The following is a 19,941-nucleotide window of genomic DNA, read 5'->3' as shown; positions in this document are numbered from 1 at the left end:
TATTTGAGAGGGGGAAAGAATGAGTGGGAGGGGCAGAGGGAGAGGGAGAGAGAATCTCAAGCAGACTCCCCACTGAGGATGGAACTTGATGTAGGTCTCAAATCCAGGACTCTGGGATCATGACCTGAGCTGAAACTGAGGATGCTTAACTAACTGTACCACCCAGGTGCCCCTTGATGGGTTGTCTTTAAGACAGTATCAAAATTATGCAAGAGTGAAAATGTTCCCTATACAAGCAGACAACCTTTTAAATTGAAATATATGAAAAAAGGAAGCGAACCACAATTTGGGATTTCTGTTTATTTTTCAAGTTTTACAGTATTAAAAAATGTAACATATAAAATGTTTTACAGTTAATTGGGATGGAGGATCCAAAAGGGAACCAAATAACTTGGCTGCCAGGTACACCATGTCAGTAGTAGATGCTAACATTATTAATGATGGATGTCACAATGAAGAGATTTCATTACATACACCTCATGAACATAGGTAAACTTACTTTCGCAGATGGTTGCTAGTAGAGTCATTCATTTAGATGTTTGAAATGCCTCAACAGAGCCTGCCACCTGTTTACGCAGGACATCATATTTAGACTTTCTCCTACAGATACAGTGATCGGAGTAGAGACATTAGCAAAACTGCCTCTCCTGGTTACAAGCTATAGTATTAACTACTGAGAAAGAACACAAGGACCTCTGGCCACATCTTTGCACATCTGGCCACATCTTTGCTCTATCCATCAGACAGAGCCAGATGGTTTTGTCACAGAACTTTCTAAGTTCGAAATCCAGAAGCAAAAAATTCTTTGAACACAAGAGCAATTGTCAAATAAACTTATCTGAAGAAGATCTGACTCAGGCCTCCCTAGCCTTCTCTCTAGCATCTTTGCCACTGCATAAGATCTCACCACCCCAGTAAGACAATATCCACCTGTGCTCATTCTGGTTAGTGTCCTGCACTCCACACAATAGTAGTGCTCATAAACAACTACTTGGAAATAAAATTTGGTTAATGTCATCATTTAGGGGTCTCAGGGAATTTGCTATTTAAAGCCTCCAGTGAATCCATTATAAAAATAAGGAATTACCACCAAGGTTTGAATTTTACATCCCTTTTTCTTTTTCTTCTTCTTCTTTTTTTTTTTTTTTTTTTTTTTGAGGATGATGAACAACATTAAGTGAACATTCCATTATTTCTGTGACCAAGGAGCACCGGCACATGAAAAGACACTGCCACCTCTTTCTACCTGGCCCCTGGAATGGTGACAGTGTGCAACGACACGAGTTAAACTAGACTCATCACCCACAGATCAGCTGCCTGGGTCCCACTGCTAATTCCCTGAGCAACAGTCGCTGGACCTCAGAGATGAAGCTTTCCTAGGCTTTGGGCTCATGGGGAGCTTAAGAGCTCCTAAATGATAAGTTCTTCCAGAATGAAAACTCCTGTTATAAGAGAAAGCTCCGATAAATATAAGCAAACACAACACCAGACAACTATACATTCAAATAGTTATAAGCAAATATAATTTCAGTGCCCAAAGAAGTGCCGAAAGGCACTCTTACAATAAAAGCCTGGGGGTTTTCACATTTGCTCTCCAGGCTTAAGAGTATTTTTATCCTACTAAGACAAAACATTGGTGTGTTTTCAAGCTGCAACACATATAAACTGTAGATTCTTAGTGTCATTTTGGAAGTGGCCTTTTACAGTACTGCTTCAGATATTAGAAATCTGTTATGCTGGGGGGACTCAAAGACAACCCATTAAAGATATTTATTTTACAGGTGAAACACAGCAAATTGGATTATCTAAGTAGAAATGGGATGGTGCATGGGAGACTCATGGAGTCCTCAACTTCCTATCTTATTAGTTTATTTCTCTTCTACCCTTTGAAAATCTGTCCTGATTCTAAATGAGTAGCCAAGCTGAGGAATGTATCAGCTTCATTTTCCTGTGCTCTGAAGAAAATGAACAGCATGAAAGAAAAGGGTAGTTTGTGCACAATGGAACAGAATCTTAAAGACATTAGAAGAGAGGAAAACCATGTTTTCAGACTTCTGTTTTATGTATGTTCTGTTAAAACTCTTGAGGGCAAATGTGGGGAAAAACAGTGGGATGTGAAATGCCTGCTGTGAACACACAGGTCAAGGAGGGAGGCCAGGGGACCCCAGTTCCAGACCTCTGGAGGCTGGGCCTGCAGGTGGTGCCTCTACCACCCTAACCAGAGGGAGTGGAGCACCAGTGAAGGGTTCCTCAGCTTGAGAAGAGGCCAGGTCTGCCCCTGCCCAGCTCCCTGCCCGGGGTGGAGGGCCAGAGGGGCCAAAGTAAAGGACAGCTACCAGAACAACAGCTCCTTGGTCTATGTGTGGTGCTAGCAGGGCTAGTTTTCCCAGGGGAAGGGCATTCACAAATTCTTTCAATTTAGAAATCCTATGAAATTTGCCAGCACGATGGAGACACTCCCTCGGGCCACAGCTCTGGTACAAAATGGAAGAACAGAAGGGATTCCACTCCCTGGGAGGAACCCTCAGCCCAGGTTCTGATTCCAGGTTAGGGGTCCTCAGCTCCCTTATTCACATTCCAGAATGCCAGCTTGTTTAGATCACGCATCAAGGTGCAGGGAGTGAGGTGCTGGAGTCAGACATTAGATTTGAAACCCCATTCACTAGGCAGGAGACCTGAGACAAGTCCCTCCCTCTCTGATCGTCCTCTTCCTCCCCTGTTAAACTGAGAGAACTGCCTAAAAGGAGTTCATGTTCTAGAACAGCACCTAAATACGTAATACCTGATAAATGTGCTGGTACTCTTCTCTTCCTTGTGTGGCCAGAATACATTTTGTCAAAAACATGATCTGAAATCTAATTTTCTCAGCATCCACTTGGTTAAAGGGCAATACAGGCAACTTCAATGTAGCATCTAAACTACCTTGGTTGACTGCTGCGCTGAATACCATTCAAGAACTGTGCTATGGGCTTAAGAACAATTCATATTTTATTTATGATGGAATATGACTACAAGCTTACATAGTAAAATCACAGTCGTGATTTTTTTTTTTTGTAACAAGATCCATAAAGCATAAATGCTACCCAGAAATGCATTACTTTACAATTGCAGGATCTCTGTTGGATGACTTAAAATATTAACATTTCTGTGCTACTTTTGATAATCAGTCTTATTTTTCTTTATGAAGCTCAACTTTTAAGTTATATTGAGAAATAGATAGTAAGGCTTCCAGGGTGGTAAAGTTGTAGCAGTAATTATCACAAAGCTTGACCTTTCTTTCTCTGTTTCTTGCTGTTTTCAGGCCATAGGGTCCTAAGGCAAGAAAGAGTCTAATGGATTGCCTGCAGGACATCAAGCTTTCCAGAAGACACTTCTATGCTAAAGCCATTTACTCCTGGGGAGAAGCCAGTGTAACTGCCAGGACGGAATAAAGAGCCAGGGGAGAAGTAAACTGGCTTTAGAACAGCCTTCCAGAAAATGGGTGCTGTTAGGAAATCCCTCCCCCATGGGCCACAGGCAGAAACACACTCTGAAGACACTCACCCATACAAACACATGTCTAAGTTACTTGTTGACGGGACACCCACCAGCTACACACAACACAGAGGTTCCAGAGGCCTCACACATAAATGTGCCATCCGTGTGGTAATTCGACGCAGAGCCATGCACATATATATGGAAAACACACAGCTACCACTTAGGGAGACTTGCATCGCACGATCCAGCCAGAGGGAGTGTGAACCAAGGATCTGATTCTCTTGGTTTCACAGAGACTAACCCTTCCCCAGGTGCGGGTTGGGGGCGGGGGGGGGAGGAGCAAGGCAATGATTTCCACCATCCTGACAGGCTGGGGGCTTGCCACAGAGCTACAGCCTCATCTAAATACATGCCTGCAAAACCAAGAGGAGCCCCAAGTATGGTGAAAGGGGAGGGGGACACCCTATCTCATCCTCCCCAACAGCAGCCCAGCCACCACCACCTCCCTGCTGGAAAGGAGCTCCAGCTCCATGAACGAACCCCAATGTGACGCGTGCACGTGCACACACGTGCTCCAGGGCCACTCACCTCCACCCACTTCTATACAGAATTTGTCCTATCCGTAGACTTGAAAGGGGAGGACAGAGAGGAAGACAGGGGATGATGACAGCTGGGCAAAAACCTGCTCAAGCATCTTCTCAAAGGCTTACCTGGTGAACTTTAGCAGAAGCATTCAGCATTCTGACCAAACTGATTGATGCAAAGGATGGGAAAACTATAAAACCTTCAAGATCCTTCCAACTCTGAGCATGCAGACTTTTTAACATTCAGTTCACGGATGATTAAGAAGTGTCATCCCCTTCAGAAGTATATGTTGAACAGCAAGTTAGCCACTGGTTAAGACACTGCCGAGGGTAGAGAGAGAGAGATCTCAGGCATGGGCTCCCTACAGGGTCCTCTCCACCAAACATTTTAACTTCCACGTTTTAATAACTGAGGTTGCAAGTCATAGGAAATCTATAAACATTTAAGGCAAATGAAATCTTACCTCCTCCACTGTGAAGTCTCATGTATTTTACTAGCCCTAGGGCACTTTACCTGCTTTTTAAGAATAGCCTATTGGTTCCAAGAAGCGAAATAAAAATGCTTCGCACTCGGCTGTGTGACGAGGCTTTCTGAAACCTTCAATCTTTTTAATGCCATTTACATTGTTCCCACTGCACCAGTAACTCAAGTTATTAAGATTTTGAAAGTGCAAAGCCTTTATACAAAGATCCTGCATTTTATTTTGTTATTCTTTCAAAAGGGACTCAATACAAAGTCAGTGTAAAAAAATCAATATCCAATTTAAAACCAAAACAATAATTTCAGAAAGTCTTGACATTCTCCTATGTAAAGACTGTGGGGAGAGACAAGGGGGTGGACAGAAAATAAATTCCTTATTTTAAACCTTTCTTCACCCTGCTGGGAATGAAAATAGGCACCAAAGCCATGATTCCATCTTCACCCCTTCTGGCCTGGTAGCTTAAGACAGGGTTGGAAGCACAATATTTTAGGGTGCAAATGAATAGTGTCATCACGAACTCCATGTTCTGTATATGCGCCACAGCAACTACTTATGGCATCTTCAGCTGCTATGCTCCTGATGCAGAAGCCTGTGACACACTTAGTCTGGGACATCGTAACTGTGACCCAGCTAAGGTCCCAGGCACTTTGACCATCCTTTGTCCTATCTCCCCAAAATATATTTCCTGAGAAAGTCATCATTGTAAGGAATGTCCACTTCAAAAACTAAGAACAGAAGCACCATGGTTACATGGTATGTGTTTTCCATAAACAGGACCACGTAGTTACATAGCACATCTTGGCTGCATGCCACACCGACTGGTACCTTCCTTCTTTTCCAACACATCGTTTTGAGCTGCAGGCTGTTGATTCAAGAATGCTGTTCGCTTTTTCAGGTACAGGTGTATTAAGAAGTATCCAAAGCCAATTCTGATTGTAAAAAATGATACACAAATACAGCACCCCTTTTTGGAATGCACAAACCAGGACGGGTACTTGCGGTCGCAAAGAGCATTGAGACAGTGTCTCCCTTTTCTAAAGCGAGGTGACTGGACACCCCAAATCCCTAGGAGAAGCAAGGGTAAATACTCTGGAAAGGTCTGCCTATCCAGTGGATACAGGAAGGCAAATGGAGGCCCAGGTGGGAGTGCCCCTGCAGCAGGGCTCTGCCAAGATGGCTTGCCACCTACCCCCCGGCCACGGCTGCACCCCCGGGCCAAGGCTGAGCCTCCTGACACCAGCTACATTTAAGAAACAGATCACAGATGAATCGTTTGGGATAAGATTGGCTCCCCACCTTTCCTTTCCCCTAGCTCTGCTGCTCATCCACTCTCTCTCCCCACTTTACCAAGAACTACAAGGAATTCTAACACCAGGGCCAAAGTAGCCCCTTCCCTGGTGGCTGAGGTCATGAGCTGCACAGTGACGGTGGTCAGAAATCAGGAACCGGACAGCAGCGGCGGTCACTGCAGTGGGCACTGTTTGGTCTCCCTTGGCAGGGCAGCTTGCTATGAAGCCTTGCGAGGGCTTAGCTCCCCGGGGAAATTAGAGGCTCTAGGCTGCACCTGCCAGTCCCTGAGTGGCAGTATCTGTCTTCCCCCAGGTCCCTGTGAGCAGTGGGGAGGACAGGTGGGAGGGGAGGGGCTCATGCTGCCTAACAGGGACAATCTGGCAGGCTTGCTCTCCCAGTGTTCTCCTTGGTTGGCATTCTAGGCTTCTTTACGCAGACAGTCCGTGGCACCCGCTGGAGGCGGTACACAGGGCCTGTGAGCACACAGGAAGAGCCAGGTCCTGGGCAGCTCTGAAGGCTGGGCTTCCCCAGCCAGGGCTACCACCCAGGTGGGAGTGTGGTGTGTGCGCAGGGAAGGGTGGATGGCATGAGACGAGTGGGCAATCATGGGATCTGCAAACCTATGCAAACAGGGTCAGAAACAGGACAGGTAGGTTTTCTCTCGGGGCAGAGGGGACCAAAATCAAATCACTGATTGCTGTAAACAGTGCACATTTTTTGTTGTGATCTTTCTCAGCAGAATCTAAGGCAACAGAGAACAGAGACGAAGGCAGGTATTTCTGGAGCAGCCCCGGGGCTCCCGTGGGTGACGTGGAACTGGACGTTTACACACCCAAGCACGTACATGGACGTGTCATGTCTAGTTTCCCAAAACGGAATGAAGACGTGTCCTGCCCCCGGGAGTCTCGGAGGGGGCGGACCAGAAGCGCCAGGAGGGCGTGATCCTGGATGAGAGGTGGGGGGACCAGCTGCTGTAAGGCGAGGCTCCCAAGGACCACCTGCTCCGCTTTGGTTTACAGCTGTCACACAATTGCCAGGGAACCGCTTCGCGAGAAGTCCCATCCACAAAAGTTAGATGTCGTCCGTCACTTTTTTCCAGGGTGGACATCCCCTGCTTCCTTCCAGATAAAGTGCAGATGGTCGAAGGATATTGGTTTATCATCTGCCAGTTCCAGGCAGCAATGAGGAATAATAATAATAAAAAAAAGATGCCCCTCTGGTATACATATAGATATCTCTCTCTCTAAATATATATATATATATGTATATATATATATATTCTTTTTTTTTTTTGTAATAAAGCCACACATAGAAAACTTTTAAACCGAGGTCTCGGACTGCAAGCGTAGGACAAACTTGTGAGATTTGGGGTCTATGAACTCTTCTGAGAGCACGATGAATGGAATTCTCTTCACATTGACCACGAGGCTGAAGTCCAAGCATTTCAGGACGAAGACGATTCCGTCCCGCAGTCCACTCGTCACGGCCTCGTCGCTAACCAGCCTCCACTGCGTCGAGAGCCAGCGCTCCTTGTCATATTGCAGGGTAGGGCCCGCACTGAGGTAACGTTCTAGAAAGGCCTGAGAAAGAAGGGGAATGGCCATTAGAGAAAAAATAGCCCGCTATGCTGAGGGCAGGGCTGCAGGGGCATATCCACCTTACACTGATGGAGAGGGTGCCCAGCAAACCAAGACAGAACCCAGCTAATCCCGCCGGATTCCCATCAGACCCTCCCAAGGGGTCCTTGCTGAGTTCTTGTTGGGGGAGGGAAGCCTCCCTGGACTTGCTCATTCCCCTCTGCCGACTTGCAACCAGAGGTGGGGCAGGTGGGGGGCTGGCAGCTATGTGTGCCCACAGGCCATCTCCGAGGCACCAGCCTGGCCAAGGCACGGCCCCAGGGCACATGCCGCTGCTTGTGACTGCACTGCGTCTCCTGCTCCTTCACAGAAGGCTGCTCCGGGCAAAGGGCCGGCCACAGGGAAGGCATGCTCTGCAACTCACAGGTTGTCTCGGGACAAGGCACTAGACCTCCCTGTAAGTGGGGGAAGGATCAGCTCCTAACTCGGGCCCCAGGGTGGCTCAGGGCGTGATCCTAGAGTCCCAGGATCGAGTCCTGCATCAGGCTCCCTGCCTGGAGCCCGCTTCTTCCTCTGCCTGTGTCTCTGCCTCTCTCTCTCTCTGTTGTCTCTCATGAATAAATAAAATCTTTAAAAAGAAAAACAAAACCAAAAAACAGCTCCTAACTCACAAGGCCACTGGCAAGGATGACGTGGTTGCCTCTAACCGTCTAATGGCACAAGGTAAAAGCCCAGCCAGTGTGGGCGATGGTGCTTTCCTGTGGGGTCAAGTGTGCCCGGGGCAGGTCGGAGGGATGCCAGAGCCCATGTCCCCATCCCTCCCATGCCTCTCCTGCTCCAGCAGTGCTTAGCTTGTGGGAGCTCTTGGACACCCCCTGCCCTCCCACCACCCATGATGTTCACATGCACTGTTCCTCCTGGGCCCTTAAATTTCAGACCGCTCCCTGCATCTCCGGGCAGAGTAACACACCTCCTCCAAGGGCTTATAATCATCGGTCTGAGTCCCTTGTGACATTTACATCCCTAACAATTGCGTGTCTGTCTCCCACACTGGACTACACCCTCCTGGAGGGCAGGAACTTTTTTTTAAATCTGAATTTCCAATATGCCTGGACGTAACAGGAGCTCAATAGCATGTGCATTAAATCGATAAATATGCTGACTTAGCTGTAAGAAAAGAGAAGAAAGAATGAGCCAGTGATTCAGACAGGATACGCTGGGATCTATCATTCTGGCCCTAGACACAGGTCAAGGATGCTTTCTGCGTGGTATCCTCTTCCATCCACACCTCACTGCTGCTGCCAAGGACATTATTTCTGACCTGTAAGCATATATTCTAAGGCAGGAAGTAGAGCCACGCTGAGGCGTGTGTGTTGAGACACACTTTTAATATAAAAATAGCTCTTATGAATCATAAGAAAAGGATACAGCTCAGCAATGAGAGAACTAAATAAGATAATTTATAGAATAAATATTAATAGAAAACTAACACAAGAAGATGTTCTATGACATCAATAATTCATGAAATATGAATTCAAGTAACAAATTTTTTTTTTGTCTCTTATGTGGGCAACGAGTATAAAAAGAATGGCAACAGCTGATACGTCAAGTGAGTGGGGGAAAGAAACAGAGTCACATCCCAGAGGCTAACGTGTAAAAACAGTGTCCCTTTGAAGGACAATCTAGCAGGATCTGTACCCTTGATCTATGTGTTCCTCTATCAGAAATTTATACTTTGGAAATACTTGCATGGATGCACAGAGACACCTGTGAAAAACACACTTGCGGCACCACTGTTTAGATGAGAGGTTGGCAAACTTTTCTCTAACATAAATATTTTCAGCTTCGCAAGCCACACTGTGTCACGACTGCTCAACTTGGCCTGTGTAGAGAGAAAGCAGCCATAGATGATGTGGAAATAAAAGGGTGTGGTTGTGGTCCAATAAAACTCGATTATCAGAAACAGTCAAGCCCTGATTAAAACTAAGGAAAGATGTTAATCCAAGTGCACGTTGTAAGCATCAGTCACACCGATCGATCGTGGTGTTCAGTAGGATAAGATGCAGCTATTATGGAAAGAGTTAGAGCTTTATGACAGGGGCCTGGAAGTACTGACAGGGAAAAACAGTACAGGGATAGTTTTAAGTAAAAAAAAAAAAAAAAAGTAAGTTTCCAAGTTCTGTGTGTATATGTGTGTGGTATGAACTCCCATTTGTGGTTTGCTTTTTTTTCCACCTCTGCTTTAAACACACACACACACACCTCCAAAAGCATATGCACCAACTCCTCATCACCGAGAACCATTTAGGGTAGGAGAATGGAAACTTCCCTTTGCACGTGATATTTTTCTTTTCCTTTTTTTTTTTTTTAAAGAGTCATTTATTTATTTGAGAGAGTGCATGGCATGAGCCTGGGGGGAGGGGCAGAGGGATGGAGAATTTTAGAGCAGACTCTGTGCTGAGCGCAGAGCCTGACGCAGGGCTCGATCCCACGATCCTGAGATCATGACCTGAGCTGAAACCAAGAGCTGGCTGCTTAACTGACTGCATCACCCAGGCACCTCCATTATCTTTTTCTTCAATGCCTGATTTTTACACAAAGAAAGGGTATCAATTATTTTTAAGTCAGAAAAGTATACAATTTTTAAATGGAAATGGAAGCAACAAGGAATCTAAAAGATGAACACCGTGTTCATATTTTTTTTTTGCATTGTGTTTTGTAACTTAATATACTAACAAAGATTCCTTCTATTTTTAACAGGTGATACGCGGTAATAATTTAGAAGCCACTGTTCTATTTTTAAGTTATGTCCAGTTTGGAGTTATTCCAGATTTTTTTGCAAAGCACGTATTTTTGTGTATGCGTCCGATTGTGCTGAGCGCTTTTTCTAGGAGAGGGATTAGCGAGTCAAAGAATATGCAAAGCTTTACAGATTCTTACTAAATATTTCTGTATTGCTTTCCTAAGGGTTGTTACTGAGGAGTGACAATGCCACCATAGATGGTACACACACAGGGCAGTGCATGAACATGGGTCCTTATGACAAAAGCCACCAAACATTACATGTGCACTATATGCCAAGCTCATTTACTCTCTAGCATGTGACTGACATGTCATGTTGCCATATTTAATATAATTTTCACACAACAACCCTATCAGGAGGATCCTACTATTTTCCCCATTTTATGAAAGAGGAAACAAACATAGAGTGACTTCTACAAAGATACAAACCTATCAACTGGTAGAGCTAGGATCTGAACCTGATGACAGGCCATTTGCTAACCTGATGATTCTATTCTGTTTCCTTGGCCACACCCTCTCTTAAATACATGGCTGTCTCCTACCAGCATCCCTAAAAGTGTGCTCATATAGTAATTCAAAAGACCATTCGAGTAAAACTACCTCCATGACACCCCAAATCCCTCACCAGGTGACGGCATCCTCTCCACCACCAATAACAGCCATGTGTTCAGTCCTTACCATATGATGGGCATGGTTTTAAGCCCTTCACACAAACTATCTCTTTTAGTTCCCACAACAACCTAATGAGGTACATATTACAATTAGCCCCAGTTTACAGAGTAGGAAAGTGAGGCCCAGAGCCATCACACTGTTCGCCCAAGGACACCAGCTCGTGGGTGGAGGAACCAGGTTAGAATGAGTCAGCTCAGCTCCAGAACCCAGAGAGTTCTACCTATATTGACTCCCAAGTCCAAGTCTTTCCTCTGCCTAAATCCAGAGTCTGTCAAAAGGCAATTTGAAAAAAACCAGTTGCACCAAAGTAATATAAAGTAAATGGGAGTTGCTAATCCTCATGAGCTGGTGCTCTGGAGAAGCCATGGACTGCACCGCCCCTGGGCACCCCTGACCACGGGACCTGCCGAGCTCGGTGGCAGGCCGCACCTTGGGGGTCATGCTGTTGGTGATGCAGAAGGCCAGGTGCTGCAGGATGCTCTCCATGCTGTGGTAGTGCTGCTGCCGAGTGGTACGCAGGTACTTCTGCAGAGCCCGGGCCATGGAGGGGAAGATGGCCTGGGCGGCCTCCCGTGGGTCCATCACCTCCCCTGGGGCTTTCTGCTGCTCCTCGGCCTGGAGCCGCTGGATGTGGATGAAGGCCTCCTCCACTGCGACCACCAGTCTGGGGGGGTGAGGACACGAGACAGTTGTTAGGGTAGTGCCTGCCACAAGGCACTAGGGCCTAGAAGGCCTCCTCCCCACCTCTGTGTCCCAGCCTGCCACCAGCTCACCCAAGCCTCCCCTCCTTAGTGGTCACTCCAGATGGTTGGGCAGGGAGGGAGGGAGAAAGGAAGGCACAGGGGGAGGGGGGCTGTAGGGGTGAGATGGAGGGAGCCCTGGGACTAGGAGATTGACCTCTGTCCTCAATTCTGCCACTAAGGGGGGTTTGGAGAGCTTGTTTCAATCTTTCCAACTCTAAAATGAAGGGTTAGATGAAAAGGGCTCTAAGATTCCTCAAACTCTGGCCCTGCAAATACCGAGAGGCGTGCGGCTGGTGATACAGAAACAGCCTGCAAAGGAGCAGAGTTGTATCCCCCTCGATCCAGCCACCCACACCAGCAGCCCCTTGGGAAAAGGAAGGAAGAGGCCCAGCATCCATGATGGGAACCAACTCTGTCCACTTCATGTTAACACGATCAGAACCTTAGAACCCACAAGGGCCTGGGGGTGGGCTAGGGGGCTGCTCCAAGCATGGGCCATAGGAAGTCAGCATCAGCTGGGAATCTGTAAGACATGCAAATTCTTGGGCCCAACTCCAGCCCCACTGAATAGTAAGTCAATCACTTCTGCAGGTGGGGCCTCAGAGCCTCAGATCTGTGCTTTAAGGGACGCGTGGGTGGCTCAGTGATTGAGTGTCTGACTTTGGCTCAGGTTGTGATCCTGGAGTCCCAGGATCGTGTCCCACATCAGGCTTCCTGCATGGAGCCTGCTTCTCCCTCTGCCTGTGTCTCTGCCTCTCTCCGTGTCTCTCATGAATAAATAAATAAAATCTTAAAAAAAAAAAAAAGATCTGTGCTTTAATAAGCCCTCCTGGTGATGATGGTGCACACGAAACAATCGAGCAGGAACACTTCCAAGGCTCGAGGAGCTCATGTTTATACACTGAGATTTCATTCTAGCAGTAAAAAAGATAAAAAAATCAAAAGTCTGCTACAATAGGGTGTTGGTGTCGGGTGTGGGGGGCAACGCACCTTGCTCTCCGCTTCTTCACCCGCCGCTCATGCTCTGCCTCTTCATAATACAACTCGTTGTGGCTTGAATCTCTGCGCCGAGCGGCTGCAGCGATCATGGCCCGGGACTGACCGGTGGCATTGTTACTGGGGCCTTTGGGGAAGGACAATGGAGGAAGAACAGTTTTAATGCCAAGAGGCTGCAAAACAGCAGGAAACTAGTACCACGGTCTGTTGAGACCATCCACCCACCTTCTGAGAGGCACATACACAAATGTCAAAAGAAACTTCCAAAAGGGTGGATGGTACTCCTGGCTCACATTCGGTATGCTCATGAGAAGGAAATCTCCCCGAAACCCAATTTGATCAGTAGGAATGGAAAAAGAACTCAGAAGGAGATGAAGAATGCCGGACAATGAAAATGTTGGCCAAAGATAACACACAAGAGAATGCTGTAGAGGTTACTCACCATCTGTTACATAAAGCTGCAGTTTGGCCATAAGGGTAGCTGGAACATCACATTTCAGCAACAAGACAATGAGAGAGAATGAGAGGGATGGGGAGAACAAGCACAGAGAGAAAGAAAGTCAGGGGACACAGAGACACTGATTACGCACAGGACAATAAGCCATGCTGGAATGTCACCGGAGTCACAATTTTAATAAAAAAACAAAATACTTGAGGACTTGCAATACGGCACGTCTGTGAACACAGACTCGCAACTCCCCACCCTGGTGCCCTGACCACAGATCACCTTAACTTTTCAGAAGGACAAAGCATATCACACGCTTTCTTCTGTATCAACTATTTGGTTAATGGTTTGGTTTCACCAGTGGGAATTTTCAGTAAGTTTTCAGATCACAGGTGACGTTTACCAACCCTCTGGGAATTCCAACTGAACACACATCTTATAAAGGCCCCCCTCCCGGTCACCCCCACCCTCGCCAAAATGGGGAGGGTATCCTCAGTAAAAATTGACAACCGTCCATTGATCACGTGACTTGCTAACACTATGGTCCTCTTCTAGGCTCTACAGAGCTCTTGCTCTGACCCAAGACACCCAGCAAGAAATGACACTGTGTCCTGTTTCTTGCACTGAACCATCTGATAGCCTGAGATGCAGCTCTCATGTCCTCGGCTTGGCCTCTGGCCTCCTGCCACCCACTCAGCCCCAGCTCCCAGCCAGGATTGAGAAATCCCTGGAAGTATCTCACCAGATGCCTGAGCTACTGAGAGTTACTGACTTCATGGAGCCTTTAAGTAACTGATCCAAAATTTGAAAAGCAGCTTTCCATAGATGTTCCCAGCAGGAGGCAGGAAACACACATCACTATTGTTTTCAATCAGAAAACCCCAAAATGAATGAACCTCCCACATGTATAGACTGTAAATCAACATTCCTTTGAAAGTATATTTGCCTGCAGAAAGAAAGAAGGAAAGCAAGCAAGCAAGCAAGCAAGAAAGAAAACAAAAAGGAAAGGAAAGAGAAAAGACAAAAATTGTTCTGAATTGAGAGTGTACCAGAAAGACAGACACTGAGGGGAGGGAAAACAAAACGGACCATAAAATTTAAGTTAAAGAGTCGTCCAACCTGTGCCCCCTACACCCACCAACCACAGACGCCATTTCAAGGCACGTACCATCTACATTGTAGACTTTCAGCCCGGCCATGTGCTTGGCTGCTCGGAATTTGGAGGCTGTTAGGAGATTGGGGTTATAGATGGTGAAATCTTTATAGTAATTTTCCAGAACCACCAATGCTGCTCGCTGGATACTGAGAAAAGAGAGCAAAATTAATGCAATGCTTTTTCATCGAAGAAGCAGGTCCCAAATGACAACAAAAATAAATCCTCTTTTGGAGGGAGGGAGGGCGGAACACTACTGGTAACCTCCTGTAGTGGCAGGCTCCTGGCTCTGACCATGCCATTTGTCTCCAGGATGAGACTTGAAAGGTGAAACTGAGTTCGGTCATCAAGTGGCTTCTTGGCCTCCTCCCAGGCTATATCCACCTCATCTAGCCAAGAGTTGAGAAAGGAATCAGTTGTAACTTAGGTTTGTTGAGGCCGCACAGAACTTTCCCATTTCTCCCAGTTTACAGAGGAAGAGACGGAGGCTCCCGGAACAGTCAAGAGACCTAAAGATGGTGGCAGGACGAATGGGTGAAAGAACAAAGTGTAGACTCAGGTTTCTCAGGTCCCAGTATAGGGTCTCCTCTAAGCTCCACCCCCGCCCCCCTTTCCCTGTCTCTTGCTGTAAGGAAGGCTGGGTTTTGGGTTCCACAGAGATCAAACTACAACTGTACAGGACACAGGGCAGGGGGCACACGAAAGCAGCTGGCTGTAGACATTAATGAATCCCGAGGTTCCATCCTCTGGGCTGCCCTGGGCCAGCTGGAGCTCCCTCTTTCAGAGAAAGCAAGACCCCCTTCCGAGCCCTCTGAGATTCTGATCCTTCTTGGTCTGTGAGGCCTTCTGCCTCTAGGACTGTTGTCTCTGGCCCTCAGCTGGGATGAGGGGACACAGGGGACTCTCCTTGCCTTAATGTCCTTGACCTCTGCTGTCACCTGTTTGGCTCCTCAGACAGCAGCAGAGGAACAGAGAATAGGAAACACCAACAGGTGGGAGGGCAGTGGAGGGGGAGCACCCATACTCCCTACTGGCAGCAAAAGAACTCACTCTTGGCCATAGATGTGGGCAACTCACCACTTCGATGAGAAACTTGTACTAATACAGCACAGATTTTCATGCACCATCTTGTCTGACTTCCACAATCATTCAAAGTAAGAAAACTGAGGTTCAGAAAAACCTCTGACCAGCACACAGCATGCATCTACCAAATAGGAGAGCTGCAAGTCCAATCTGGATTTACAAGCCCCCAACCTGCGCTCTTTCCCTGGGATGTGTGACCTCTGTGGGACAGTGTGCATACCGATGCCAACTCCACTCATTTATTTTTATTTATGTATTTATTTTTTAAGATTATTTATTTATTTATTCATGAGAGATACAGAGAGAGGCAGAGACACAGGCAGAGGGAGAAGCAGGCTCCATGCAGGAAGTCCAACGTGGGACCCGATCCTGGGATTCTGGGATCACACCCTGGGCCAAAGGCAGACACTCAACCCCTGAGCCACCCAGGCATCCCTCCACTAATTTATTTTTACCTTGCCCTTTATATTTTCCTCCCTAGACCTGCTAAGCAGGTGTGGTTATAAGGATTACTCACAACAGCCTGGGAGCCAAGACGTAGCTGCCTTGGGTTCCTGGATGACCACCCTAACTCTGCATAGCTTGCGGATGTTCACTTTACACTGAGACAACGCAGCCTCTAACCTATTGGCCGGACACGCTGTCAACCCATTGTTCGACTCCTGTCGTTTAGCACGAGATCGAAAAACGATCTAGAAGTCAATCAGCTAACCTCCTCAAGAGCAGTCATGGCAAAGCTTTCTGAGTTACCTCCCACGGTGCCTCAATCCACAGTCTTGCTGCTTAGTACTGGCCTTGACCTGCACACTCATGGGGGGCTGGAAGAATCTGGCGAGACTAACCCTGTATCATGGAAGTAGAAGAGCCCTACGAGCAAATCTACATTTTCAAAGCCCTGCTCATTCATTACCCAGTTGCTCATCATCCGTTTCACGCTGAGAGCCTCCATCCGCCCAGCCCTGGGCATGCAAAGACAGGACACCAGGAGCGGCTCCAAGGCCAGGCAGCTAACTGGAATATGCGTGGGTCGGGGGAATGTGGAGAAGAGCTTTGGAACACCCAGCCTCAGGTGGGTGCAAGAGTAGCTCCCTGAACAAGGGAAGGGGCCCCTGAGTTGAGGTTTCATGTCATAAGTCTTTGCACAGAAGTCCCCTCTGTTCACGTGCGAGTCTGCCCAGTGGCTTCCAGCTCAGTGTGGCCTAGTCTCCTCCTTGACCTCTGACTCTGGTATTTTCCAAAGTGGGGCCAGCCCTTCTTCTTCTCCTCCTCCCCCTTCCATCCAGAGACTCTCCATGGCCCGATGACACATGTGCGCGCACACACACGAACTTGCCATTGTAAGCACATCTCCCACTCCCCACCCCCTGCACCACTTCTCCGGAGGCTCCAGGCTTGGTGACACAAGACGCCCCTCTACACTGAAATGCCTCAGTTCGTTGCACACAGACATGCTGGGGTGCAAATATTTCCTCCCACGCTTCCATATGGACATGGAAACATCTCTAGGCTCCTGGATTCCAGCAGAAAATTACTTCCCTGATCAAAATTTAAAAATCAAAAAGGCGACTCACGGATTATTCACAGGCCTGTCTTCAAAGCAACCCCCCCTGTGGTTGCTGGGGTTGGCTCTTCTGTTCAGCCAGGCCACAAAGGGGAGCCCAGGGGATCCCACTAGCTCAGCCAGGGCCTGCTAGACGGGTGAGAGAAAGCTGGATGGGAGCCTGGTGGCCCTATTTCCCAACCTCCCCACCCCAACACCACAGACAATGCACTGTGCTGCCCAGAGGAGGGGTGTGTGCCCATGCCCAGGGCTGGCAGGGCTTCCTGGGCTGGGGTGCACATCCCACACCCTTTCTTCTTTCAGTGCAGGGCAAACTGGGACAAGTCCACGGCCCCCTAGAAGCCCACTGATGCCAGAGCCCTGGTGGCCCTGGGGAGTGCTCAGGGATGGGGCAGGGAAGACGGGCTAGGAGCTGCCCATGTCAGGTCTGTGGATCTCATTGTCTTTGAGAACCTCTGCCCAGGGGAACTGGACGAGGGGAAGAAGACAGGCAGGGCTCACTTCTTCCAGCACTGTCATCTCACCCAGAAGCAGAGTGGACTGAGCCAGTCCCCAGGCTGACGAGCTACCCAAGAGCTGAGTGACTCTCCCAGGAAGCTTAGAAATGCTTCTGAGAAGGCTGTAGGCCCTCCCTTGCCTATAGAAAACCATCTGTGCAACACCCAGCAGATCTAGCAAATGTCAAGCTATGAGAAACTCCGCACACCAGAAAACATGCATAACTAAGTACCCAACTTAAATAAAAATGGTTGTGAAATTTGCATTAAAATCCAATATGCCAAAAAAAATTCAATATGCCTTTTTTCACCTTTTTAAAGAGTAAGCTATATATGACTTAAGCCTTGCTGGTGACTCAGGATGGCTGTTTCACGCATTAATTATGAGCTGGGCCAAGAAGGGAGCCAAGGGAAGATGTCAGACCCCACAGGAGACAGAAGCCACCTGTCCCACACCCCTTCACTGCAGGGCAGTCTGAGCACTGGCTGTGTCTTCACATCTTTTCTTATTCCCTCTGACGATGGCAATGGCGATCACAGTCCTCCCCAGGTGCCGTACACTCTCTGCCTCTGGCAAGCCTCTTTCTATAGAGTATAAACAGGGAAAAGTGCTTCGAGGGACCCAAGGGAGGAAGCCTGCTCCAGCTAAGTGATACCTGCTGTGGCATGGGGAGTCTGAGGTCTATTTCAATCCAAAGTCTAAGGTCTTTTTCATTTCTGTTCTGGATCCTGATTCATGCTGTGGATTGACTGAATTTGTCAGATACCTAACTTGTAGGTTCAAAGTAACATGCTACTAATAGATCACTTAGCTTTCCAGTAAAAGAACGACTTGGTACCCACTGAGGGGACATCCTGCCGGGCACCTGGCATTGGCCCTCAGCCATGGCCCGCAAGACCAGGATGTAGGAGCACCCTTCTCCTTGGCTAAGGTCAAGGGTCAGTATCTTCCTGCCTCTGTTCTTTGCCATCTTCCACATATGGCGTCTTCCAAGGCCAAAGCAGGCCCAATATCTTTTAGGAACCTTTTCTGACCCTCTGGCTACCACTCATTTATCCCTAACTACACAGCCATCAACAGCCACCACACAAGACTCGAGAGGTCCTCCAACATGCTACACTCCCTCTTTTGGCCATGAAAGTCCCCTGTACACAAGGGACACCTCCTACAACTTCCCCCAAGAACAAAATACTCATTTGGCTCAACTTGGTCATGTAGGAAACCCAAAATTCCAACAGGTACAGGATCAATCCTAAGCATGTGTTTACTAAAACCATGGGGTTTCCAAGGCAAGAAGGGCCTCAGGGATGGAGAAAAGCAAACCCTTCACCTAGTCCCAGTCTTCAGACCAGATCATCTCTAGGGAAGGAGGGAGGCAAGAAAAATCAAGTTGGTGAGAAATCTGCCATCTCTTTTATCACTGTCATATTCTGAGAAGTAGTAATCTAACTAAACAATCCTTACGTGGAAACCCTGCATTATAGGCAGGAGGAGGCTGATGTACAGATTGTGGACATGGCCCCACCAAAAATCCACGACAAGGAACACCCTCTCGAGGTAGAGAATGCTAGTATGTGTTCCGACCTACCATTCCGTAGCACCATCCAGGCAAACACCTCTTCACAGATCACATGTATTTGTGGAGAACAGCACAGTGATATGTGGAGCTGTAACGGACCTGTGCACTGATAGGACTCCCAGATATGTGCACGGAAGGAAACATGGATGAGGCAATATTTAGGGTCTGAAGAAGACGAAGTTATTGCCAGTGTGAAAGTGAGCCTGTCAAGTCTGCCTGGCCCAGGCTGATCCCAACGTGAACTCACGGAAAAGACAGGCTAGCAACGGATCAACACACGTCCAAGGCACTTCCGCGGCCACTTCTGAAAGTGCAACTCACTGCTGGCCATGTGGCCTTACTGGTCTATTCTTTTTTCAGGACAAAGATGGTGAAACAAGAAGGCCTGTGGCCTTTTGTGGCTTATCAATCACGAAAACATCCCCAGTGCTGTTGACAACTGTCACACAACTGCTGTGGCAACAGGGATGGGGGGCTTGTGCTTGCCCTAGAGCAGAGAAGCATCTCCAAACACAGTTCACATCTGAGTTCGTAAAAACCTGAAAGACATGTCTTTGAAAGATGAATTCTGAAAAACAAAACTAGAACCAAATTACTGTCCTAGCTATCCATGCCTCCTGCTGTTCTGCATGTTTCTGTTGTGGGAGAAAGCATGTGCGGAGCAAATGGCACCAGGGTTTGGCCCTGGACAGCAGGACTCTTGGCTCTATCATTTGTTTCTTGACCTTGAACAAACTAATTCATTTCTCTAAACTTCTGATTCTTTGCCCAGAGGATGAGAAGAATACAGAAAGCCCTACTATAAACATAAGTGGCCCCCAAATACTCAACTTTATAAAATGTATTACTTCTTTTTAAAAAGATTTATTTACTCATGAGAGACACACAGAGAGAGGCAGAGACATAGGCAGAGGGAGAAGCAGGCTCCCTGTGGAGAGCCCAACGTGAGACTCAGTCTCTGGACCCTAGGATCATGACCTGCGCCGATGCTCAGCCACT

The 19,941-nt window shown here is 47.6% G+C and overlaps 1 protein-coding gene across 6 annotated transcripts in view; it reads right to left on the bottom strand.

Annotated features, from left to right (window-relative positions):
* Positions 1-285: 285 nt before the first annotated feature.
* VANGL1 (VANGL planar cell polarity protein 1) overlaps positions 286-19,941 on the bottom strand; it is a 54,285-nt gene continuing 34,629 nt past the window's right edge. For 5 of the 6 annotated variants that reach the window (XM_049095831.1, XM_025453417.3, XM_025453416.3 and 2 more), the window contains 4 exons: positions 14,237-14,370; positions 12,618-12,750; positions 11,314-11,548; positions 286-7,413 (listed from right to left, as the gene is read on the bottom strand). In XM_049095831.1, coding sequence (XP_048951788.1) covers positions 7,153-7,413; positions 11,314-11,548; positions 12,618-12,750; positions 14,237-14,370 — 763 coding nt within the window. In that variant the 3' untranslated portion in view covers positions 286-7,152. The remainder of the gene's footprint in view (positions 7,414-11,313; positions 11,549-12,617; positions 12,751-14,236; positions 14,371-19,941) is intronic. The other variant, XR_003139540.3, reaches the window with a different exon arrangement.

This window comes from Canis lupus, chromosome 17, assembly GCF_003254725.2.
Source record: "Canis lupus dingo isolate Sandy chromosome 17, ASM325472v2, whole genome shotgun sequence".
Classification (NCBI taxonomy): Eukaryota; Metazoa; Chordata; class Mammalia; order Carnivora; family Canidae; genus Canis; species Canis lupus.
The sequence above is the reverse complement of the archived record's forward strand: the minus strand, read 5'-3'. Positions and strand labels throughout refer to the sequence as shown.